General features: G+C 39.7%; 1 protein-coding gene across 1 annotated transcript; it reads left to right on the top strand.

Annotated features, from left to right (window-relative positions):
- The first annotated feature begins 7,198 nt into the window (after nucleotides 1-7,198).
- Nucleotides 7,199-7,715, top strand: LOC117574937 (uncharacterized). The gene is made up of 2 exons (XM_034258988.2): nucleotides 7,199-7,461; nucleotides 7,519-7,715. The coding sequence occupies exons 1-2, from the start codon at nucleotides 7,228-7,230 to the stop codon at nucleotides 7,681-7,683; spliced, it is 399 nt and encodes a 132-aa protein (XP_034114879.2). The 5' UTR covers nucleotides 7,199-7,227; the 3' UTR covers nucleotides 7,684-7,715.
- Nucleotides 7,716-10,689: the final 2,974 nt, after the last annotated feature.

Here is a 10,689-nt window from a genome sequence, read left to right as displayed (position 1 = left end):
AACGCCCTCAGGTACTGCCCAGTGTGCCAATAAATCACGTCAACCTAAAGTGGGAGCTCGAGCAGCCGCTTGGCATCATTTGGCGCTCGAATTTGTTGTCGTCGTCGGTGTTGTCGTCGTCGTCCTCGTCTGCATGCGCGGCAAATAAATTGCCAGAGCTGAGAGCCGAGAACTGAGGGAGCTGGAGGTAGCTGCAAGCGAGGCTTAGGCACGGGCTCAAGCCGAAGCTCAAGCTGGGGGCACGGGTGGCAATTGTGCAGGATCACCATGAAATGGGATTAAATCGCACAAAAATGTTCGTTAGCGTCAATGAAAAGGCCAAAAGCGCGGCAAAAGCAGGCCAAACCCCAGTTCCAGTCTCAGTCTCTGAGCATGAATGGGAATAAGACGCGCGCTGCTCTATCTCCATATCGAAATGGAAGTGGAAGGTTTACATTGCAACTGCAACGGCAGCTGCAAGACGAGCCATCTCCACATCCACTCTCCCTCTCTCTCTCTCTCTCTGTGTCTGTTTCTGCTCCTCTAGTCAGGGGCCAACAACAAATTAACACCTTGGCTTTTGTGTTGCCACTTTGGGTACAAACAATAAATAAATATCACTTCACGCGGCGCGGCCTGTCAAGCTTTTGCCTGACACAGCGGATGCGCCTACTGCGAACTTGCATTCAGATTGGCAAATTTATCGTCTTTTAATTAAAGTGCAAGCGACCTGGCCCTCTGTCAGCAAGAGAAACCAGCTAATTGCAACCGAATGAGCAGTGCAACTTGCTCTTCATAGTTGCGACGCTGGCCAAGTGCATTTCCGCTGCTCTCTACCATCGATTAGATCTCTTTTCAGCCGCGCTCGTCAGCTTAAATAATTGACTGGTTTATCTGACCAGTTTGGCAAAAAAAAAAAAAAATAAATGTGTACACACACATCCAACTCGATCGTCGATAGTCGATAAGCTGCTGCACTCAATCCACTCGCTGATCTTGGCCTGTTGCCAGTGATGCCAGCGCGGCCTCATCAAAATTGAGTAATTTAACTACTCAATTCACGATAAATAACCTACTGCGTCTCCTGGACGTTGCTGGCCAGGCACAGCAAGTGACCAGCTGAGGAATGGGGCAACTGATCAGCGCGGGTGTCGATGCCTAACGGCCTATAGTCTGACCCGCCTCCCGGTCATCGTTAGCGGCATTTGAGGTGTTTTTGAAATTACCGATCATTATGCGAATACTGGCGAGGGTTACATATAGAATATACCAATTAAATTTCCACCAAAGTTTCAATTCTTTTAACTACAAACACCTTCAGAACTTTATAAAAAAATTTAAAAGAACAAAATTTGTTTTAAACTTAAACAAAAATTATGAAAACAATGAATATTATAATATATTTTTTAGAAGAACAATTTTCCTGAAAGTAATTTAAATTTATTTAAGTTTCTAAAATTATGTACATAATTAAAATAAACATTAAGTTATTGGAATTCATAAATTATTGGAATTCTAAAAATTTTCTAAGTAAAGGCATAAAATTTCATATCTCACATTTAATAAGATAATTAATAATATTACTGAAGGAATATTGAGCTTAGAAAATTGAAGAATAAATATTCGGTTTAAAATATAAGGATACAAATATGAATAGTAAAAATTAAACAATCTCTAAAGTAGAATTTAAGTAATGAATAGTACCACTGATATCCAAAATTAAGTTAACTATATAAAAATATTGTTATATAGTTCACACTTAATATTGAATATCAGGTTTAGTAAATTAAAGAATATGTTTTTAATTTAAGGTTTAAAAGAAAATATTATATTGTAACATGAAAATCTTGTGAAGTGTTAAATACTACAGTAAAATTGATACTAAAAAGATACTCTTATCTACTTGAATACTTAAAAACAAAATGTTGATCAACCCACCGAATTGTTTGGATGCTTTTGCCGCTGCCTGATCAACATGATCGGTCCAATGTTTTGTGATCTTTCAGCGAACGTTCAACTTAATCACAACGCGCATTGTTCAGCCTGGAAGTGGACTCCAAACACACAGAGTGGATGGGAGGAAGGCAGTGAAGAGGAAGGCAACGTTAACAACTGCAGAGATGTAACTACGAGATACTTATAGCACACTTTGTTTCTGATCGGAGAGTGCGGACCCAGCTGCAATTTAGTTTATTGTTACAAGTGAGTGAGGTTAAGTATGAGAGTAATCTACGAGTCTCCGTCTCCGTCTCCAAGTCCCCGAAGCTGCACTCTCCCAATCTTTCTCTGTCTCTCTGCTTACCTGTGGCATCATCATCATTTGTAAAAACTGATTGCATTCCGCGTTGCATGTGTGAGTGCCACAAGTGGCAAGAGTGTTGAGAGTGGCGAGTGTGCCGGAGCAAAAGGTGTTATAAAATTTGTTTAACTTAATTTCAGTGAGCGCCGCCAAGGAGAGAAAAAAAAAGAGAGGCAATTGGGAGTTCACCCGGCTGGAAACGTGAAGCGGTGCTCCTTTAATCAAGACACTTGGCCGGGTACGATCAATCAAGTCATCAATTTGAATGTGTTGTAGCACAAAATATAGTAATTTTCAATATACATATTTTCAGCAATAATTCAATTTGCAATTATCCCATCCCAAGTGTTTTGACTTCAAGCTTCAAGCCGTCCCAACAGCGTTTCAACAACAACAACAACAACAGCAACAACAACTCATCGATGGATCGTTGGCCGATTGGTCGCGTCATCAAGCAGAACAAATGATGGGCCCCAGGGCAGCTCACGAGTTGGGAATCAACTCAAAGTTGAAGTCGATGTCGGAGATGGAGATGGAGTTGAAGTTGGAATCGTTGTTGGCTGGTGTAAATGAACCCAATTGATTAAAGCGTAAATTAACCTGGGGTTAACAATGTTTGGCTGCATTTGTTATTAATCATTGCACGTATGAATGCCTAATCAGTTAATAAATTACGAGCCGACTTTGGACTTACGGGGCGGCGATTGTCAAAGCCCATACTTTGTATCTGTATCTTGGCTTTCCCATAGATAGAAATTTCAATAAACGATGATTAGCCCAAAAAAAAAGAGAAGAAAGTGCGATCAACAAAAGACGCACAAAAAATGAGAATTTCGGTGATAAGCAGACCAATAAATAATTGTTGAAGAACTTTTTGAATAGAACTTCTCCATTACAGTTGTTTGATTTGATTCAATTGAAATTCACTTCTTCAAGGCTCAAATTGAATATGAAAAGTGATCGCGATCGCCATCACAATTGCCCATTGACGAGAATTAATTTTTCATCATTACTATTTTTGTGGATTGATGCGAGGCGATCGCCACAATAAATCAATCAACAATGCAACTGAAACCCAAGGCCAGAATCGAGTTTTTTATTTTTTGGTTAGACTCCGTGTCTGGCGATGATCATGCCCCAGCTCTATATGGCCAATATGCCAGACAGTTTGGAGCCGTAGTCTCGTTGTTTGATTTGTTTACAATTTGACTTATCACAATTCATGCTTAGTTGGCACTTTTCATTATTATTTTTGTTATTGTCATGGGGCGGGGCAGATTACAAACGGCAGCCCTCAAACGGTAGAGGAGGCTTATGTCAATAGAACTTCTTCAGCAGCTCGGCTCTGAAGTGGAAAAATTGACAGACCTAATGATCATGCCACACCATTAGATCGCCGTCAAAGAAAGTGTTAACTTGAATGGGTTTTTGGATGCTCTAAGGAATTAGTCAAGGTTTTCATATATGCGGCGGGGGGGGAAATGAATAACTAGGAGCTGGTTGCGTTTTTGTGTGTGCTCATATTTCGATCCACGTTTTCAGACTAACGAACTCATTTAAGCCAAAGGCAAACAATTTACATGACTTTAATCCGTGATCACAATATTTCAAGCTTTTTGTCGCTATGAAAATTAATTCAGTTGTCTAATTTTTGCCAACATTTACTAAATAAATTGCATGCAGGCTGCCATGAAAGTGCTCGACTAGTTTCCAGACACATCCAAAAGCCGGGCAATCAAACCAGGCGAGGAGTCGAGGCAACGCAAGGCGAGGCGAACCAACCATGCGAAATGCGAACGTCAAAATCCCCACAACAAAGGCACAAAAGGCACCGGTGGGGAGAGCGGGAAGGTAAATGGGGGAAGCGTGCATATAAAATATTTTGATATTTGAGTTGTATTCATGTTAAGTTAAGCCTGGTTTATGAGTGTTGAAAGTGGAGAGCAGCCTGACAGCACAACCAAATGACCACAGGCCAGTTGGAGTCGCTGTATCGCTGGTGCAGCAGCGTGATTGCAACTATTGTTGCAACCAAATGTGGCATGAAGTTTAAGGCTGCCATCAAATTTGGTAAAGACAATTTTAAATGCATGGCGATATGGCTTATGAGCGGGCCAGGAAATTCCTCGTAAAGCCCACTCGTTGGGCATTGTAATGCGCCTTTGTGTTAAACAAATCATAAATCAATAAAAAGAAAAACTAACTTGCAGCATTCCAGCAAAAAAGCAGCCAAAGCCAGAGCTGGAGCTGAAGCTGGAGCTGGACCGAGTCTCGAAACTCTGGCACTCAGATACTCTGGTAGTTTGGCCTGTCCACGATAATTGCGCATACACCTCGCTGTAGTTGTGAGCGTAAGCCGAAAGACAAAACATCTTAACTTAGTGGTAAGTGCAGGCAACTAACTGCTACCACTGCTAACAAAGACAACAAACAGTGCCAGGCCTCAAGTAGAACGCAGCATGTGCTATGGAAAATCGTGCCGACAGCTCACGACTCTCCAACCCAGGAGCACAGAGTGGGATCGGCAAAGTAAGCGGAAAGCGGGAAAAGGAACTGCAACAAAAAACAAAAAAAAAAAAACAAAAAATAACTTAAGCTGCCCCAGAGGCAAGTGCTAGCGGCTGTAAAACACTCAGCGCTCGACTTGAGTGGGTGGCAGGGAAGGCTTAGAAGGAGAGTGTGGGACGGGGAATGTGGAGAGCTGGCCTACAATGGGCACACTATGGAAAATTGTCGCGCTGCTTAATCGACAGCCAAGGAAAATTATTATCATGGTCGTTGGCAGTTGCCAGTTTCCCAGTTGCCAGTTGCCAGTTGCCCAGGAGAAGGTTGTGTCAACAAAAATGCTCAAGGTGTTGGAGAGTTCACGCTTTTGGCAACAGCAGTAACAACAACAACAACAACCACAACTGCAACAACAATGCTGGCTAAACAACTACTTACCAGACCTTCAACAAGCATATTAAGCCGCAAAATGAAGTTATCGCCAGGCCGCCAAACAAAAGCGTTGCGCTATGAAAAACTGATTCATGACTCTTTACCCAGGGACTCTGAATCTCTCTGGATACTGGAGTGTGTGTTGGGGGACAGCTCAGGCAGACGGCAGGAAGATCGTCGTGCATCCCAGGCACGGCATAGTTGTTGTAAATTTGTTGCCGCCGTTGCAGCTGCTGCTGTTACTTTTGTTGTTGTTTTTTGTTGTTGTTGTTCGCCGGATTGGTGATTTACGGCATGCGTTAAGCATTGGGCCCGGCCCGGGCTACCATTGGAAATTTGCATGCCCAGCGCGATCCTGCCGATAATAAAAGTGCAGCGAGAGTGCAGCATTTAGCCAGTAAGCCAGCAAGCCAGCCATTGAGGCAGCGGAGTGGCAACGTGGCAGCCAACCAGGCGAACTACTGTCGATCGTCCAAGTTGTTGTCGTTGTCGTTGGTTGCTTACGATCTTATCGCTGCCAGAGTCAACGCTTTGGGCTTGGGCCAAGTGCCATTTAGACGCAGAGACCAATGAACAGTAACAACAACAGCAACAACAACAGCATAAACAACTTAAAGTACAGCACAACAACAACAACAACAACAAGAACAACAACAATAACAAGAAGAGTAACAGGAGAAACAGCAGCAGGAACGCCACGTTTAGTTTGCGCATTTTATGATTATGTTGTTTTGATTTTCACGATCGTTTAGACCAGGCTAAGGCCAAGTATTTAGTGATCGCAGCGAAAAGGCAAAGGTTTAGCATGCTCACCGTTTTTTTTTTTTTTTTTTCTTAGCCTAGTAATAGCTAGTCTTGGCTTGGCTTTGGCCTGGCTTGGCTCTGGCCTTTGATCGTGTTACTGATCGTGGCATAATTATTCTGCAATTCCTTGTTCCAGGCAACATAATTAACAAATGAGTTTGTTACCACTTCAATAACAACTTTACAATTCGTGATCACTACAGATCGCTGTCGCTTTATATTGATTACACCAACATCAAACACTGATTTGCATTTATTATCGATGTAATAGACATAAATGCAAACATGGTTACTTAGAAATTATTCTTTCCGCTTGAAATTGATAGTCCAAAAATTACCTTTTTATAATCAATATTTTTTATTTGTTGTTTTAATAACTCAATTAGTTTTAATAGTTTAATTAATGATTAATATTTTTTAATTAAATATGATTATTTTAATATTTGGTCATTTCTGAACAAAATATTAAAATTTTTTAAAGATAGATAAAGATAAAAATCATGTCAAATTGTCTCTTATAAAACACATTACAACTAAGCTGTCCAAAGCTTAAGGAAGGACAATCAGCTTATGAATATAACATTTGTTTTCTATTATCTTTACATATGAAACATGAAGATACCATTTTGCTAAACAAAAACTTACTTGTCACATGTCACACAAAAAGTTTGAATCACTTTCACATAACATAAAATCTTTCGGGATCAAATGTGACTAAAAGCAACTTTGCCGTTTCAATAAAAAATATCTGTGTATATCTTTTAATTTTAATTTCATTTTTTTTTCCATTTATTTTCACTTCAGTCAAGGGTTCTAATTTTTGCATTTTAACTTAGAATTAAATTAGAATTATAGAATTAAAGTAAATTCTCTATTATTCTTAATGCACCCCAATATATATTAAACCACCAAAATTGAATTCGGTCCTAAGAGGGTTAAGCGCTTAGTCACTCAATTGGTTTTATGAGGAGCCAAATTCACAACGTGATGAAAATAAATAATGAATGAACGTGATGATCTCAGCACATAAAAAGCAATAGTATTTAGAATGACTAAGTTAATAATCTTCATTGAATCTTATCTGATTAGATAAGATAAAACATGTATAGTAATGACAAGTTGATAGGCAATCTACTATGACTCTTGTATCATAATATTGCAGCTCAAATTGCACAAATTATTACCAGTTAATAGTTCGAGAAAGAATAATGTCGTTGAAAGTGATCCGATTGTTGCTAGTGATTTTCACCGCATTGGTTTTAATACCAACGGAATCCATGGTCCAAACAAGAAGTCTTGAGGATATCTTTGCCCAATTCAGCGATTTTGAACCGGAATCGGAATCGGAAGGTCTACAATGTTTTTTGCACCACATACCCCTCCTCAATACATTTGTAGAAGACTATAATAGTGCTATTGATATTTGCATAACACTTACCATTGTAAGTACCTATTACACAATTTTTATATCGGTGTGTCATCACGTATTTTATCTCTAGACCCTTAAAGAAGAACAGACTTGTATGGCGTCAGTTGAGCAGAGATTCATGGAATATGTTTCCAAAGAGTTCCGTAACCTAGCCAGTTGTATGACAGAAATTCTAAGTGAAAATGAAAGAGAAATTGTATTGCATATGTTGCGTAATAAAATTCTAGCTGACTGATTAAAATTCATTGTATCAATTTTAAAATTTAATTTCCTAAAGTATAAGTTTCTAAAACTATAAGAAAGTTGTACGAAAGTTGAATAAAAAACTTGAGGTAAACGTAATAACAACACCAATTACCTAAATCAACATATTCGATTCATAGGAACTCCCTATTAACATGTTAATCATCTAGTCGATTTCTCTAAGCATGATTTCATTGTTGAATATTAAAGAATTATATATCCACTTATTTATTACGACTAGTGGCAGTAAATCAGCATTTTAAGCAGTAATTAAAATGTCTCAAAGTGCATTCGATGCCCCACAAAAGTTGAAAAATCAAAAACTAATAAAAATTGAATAGAGAGAAAAAAGAGTTGGCAATGCGGCTGTAAACTTGATTTATGATCTGTGTGCGTATTCAAAAGAAAATCAGTTAATAGTTTGGACTCGCTGTGCATTTAATAAGGATTTATTGTTTCTCGCTAGATGTGAAAGCCTCCCGCTTGGCATTGACGCTGCGCTGCGCTGCGAAGGCATCTTCCATATTTTCAGCTGCCAAGTCGTTTAATGGGCTATTAAGTGGACTCACACACATGCACACAGAAACAGTCGAATCATAACTCTATGCTGAAGATGTTTTAATCAACATTCAGCATACAGAATTTGAACTCCAACAACCAACAAGGCCAACACCAGGCTTATTTTCTATGGTTAAACTCATTCCCATTCCCATTCCCCAATCCCCAATCCTCATCTCAATGCTCATGCCCATTCGAATCCCGTAAAACAGCAGACAGCTGCCGGCGGCATACCAAAGATCCCACTCATCATAACATTTATTTGTTATTTGTAAATCAAAAGCGCATTTAAATGCCAGCGCGTCTTTGAGCAAATAAATCAATGTTTTGTGACATGAAATTCGAGTAATTTAACTGAACAAGGGGGGCCCCAAAAATATCCACAAAAACACAAAAAGCAGTGAAAAAGCTGGCATCATTTAACGACACCCGCTTCTTTAATTTGTTAATTTGTTTTTTGGGACAACACATGGTGCAATTTATGATATGATGTGAGACCATATAAAATGACAGCCAACAACTTTATGCGTTTTGAATGAACATCCACAAAACGGACGATAAATGTACGAATATCTCTCTATATTAGTTGAACCTGAAAAGCTCTGGTTAACATTTCCTGGAAACGACGGAACTAAGTCGGCTTCTACATCACAATTATTTATTATATTTATCAGTACATAAGGCTGTATAGTATGTTTGGAATTTGCGAGAAAAATAATATTTTTTTGGGTGTGAGACCAGCGATAATATTCGCATAAAAGCAAACAAAGTTGCGCTACGTCAAGGAACTAAATCGTCTGATAATTTATATAAGCCAAGAACGTGTATTTTCTTATTAAGGTGCTTTTAACATGTGCTTTATGGGCATCCTTTTACCTGCAGGATATCGTTTATTGACAGCCGGACGTTCAAGAGTAACCGAACATCGACTATGCGATGATTGCTTTCTCTCGCATTATTTACTCACTGTTAATATTTTATTGTTGAATGAATGAAGCAAAAGGAAGTTGCAGCAATTCCTCCTGTTTTTTTTTTTCTGAAGGAGAATGCGTGAGTGTGTGTGTGTCAGACTGAAGCGTGGCTAGCAGTTGTCACATCGTTGGCAATTTATGCCCAGACTGACGATCCTGACTCACGTCCCAAACTCAGTTCGAACCCGACTCGCAACCCTCAGCCCCAAGGCAGGAAGAGGAGCAGAGGTAGCCATCAAAGTGAGGGAGAAAAAAAGGAGACATCACAGCATCAACGCAGCAGCAATCCTGTCGAAGCATTCATCAAAAAATGGAAACTAATTTCCTGTCAGTTGTTGTTTCTCCTGTTGATGCTGTTCTCTCACTCACAATGCCTTACGCCTTCGCCGTTCTTTTCATTTTTTCCCCCTTTTTTTATTTATTCTTTTTTTATGCCATTTCTGTTTTATTGTTGCTCCATTTTTTACTTGGGTTTTTATTAATTTTTTGCTGTCTGACGTTGGTCGCGATACAATGAAGTGAAAATGGCGCTGCCTGCACATAAATTGACGCCGATTGCCGCTCTGCATGTATCTGTGTGTGTGTTGTTGATTCAATACCTACACTCAAATGAGAGCAAGGGCATGCTCTACATTAAACGAGCAATCATAAAACACACGTCTCGTCAACTTGAACTTAATCAGCGTCAATAAACAAGCAAACTAGAATTAATTGCTGTAGTTCGGGTATTTCTCAGTCGTTACTTTGTTTATTACTCGCACTCGCATTGTGGTTGTCATCTGCGCATATGGCAAAGTTATCTTTGGCTTTTTGTATATGGTGTCCCACCTGCCATTTGGCTGGGCAATTTTAATTGAAAAATTTTGCATATTGATGGAATTTTTGCCAACGCTTAAGATTTATGGAAGCACCACAGCGATTTCTTCTACGAGTATAACGACTCAATAAGTTGTTGCTGGCATTCGCTTGATTGCCTCTCACTCCTCTCTTCCCCTCTCTTTCTCTCTATCACTGGTCGCCACTGGAGGCCATCGAAATTATATGGTGTTAGGCAGTGGTTTAATACAACCTCGTAATTTTATTGGCCCAAATAACAGAGAACCAGCACCGAGAGCCGGGGGCTGGCGGGCTGTAGCTGCCAATTTGCTGCCGCATTAAGTCGTCGCTGGCTGCTCAGATCTCGAGTGAAGCTATCTTAATTTGTGACAATAAGCTAAACCATTCGTGTACAACGATCGGCGATCGGCGGCTTTTGCAAAGGATGTCCAACCTTCGGAAAATAACTTTGAAAATATGAAATGCACAATACAATTTGGAAAATATTTGCAATTGGTTGCGCCGCCATTAAATTGCCGCAGCGGCGTCAGCAGCAAAGTCAAGCGAACAAAAATGGGCTACAATATAATAAGATGGCAAAAAAAAAAAAAAAACAAAAGCAAAACGAAACGGAACGAAACAAAAGGCAGCAG

Source organism: Drosophila albomicans, chromosome 2R (genome assembly GCF_009650485.2).
Source record: "Drosophila albomicans strain 15112-1751.03 chromosome 2R, ASM965048v2, whole genome shotgun sequence".
Lineage (NCBI taxonomy): Eukaryota > Metazoa > Arthropoda > Insecta > Diptera > Drosophilidae > Drosophila > Drosophila albomicans.
Note: the sequence above shows the minus strand (reverse complement) of the source record. Positions and strands in the feature narration are given on the sequence as shown.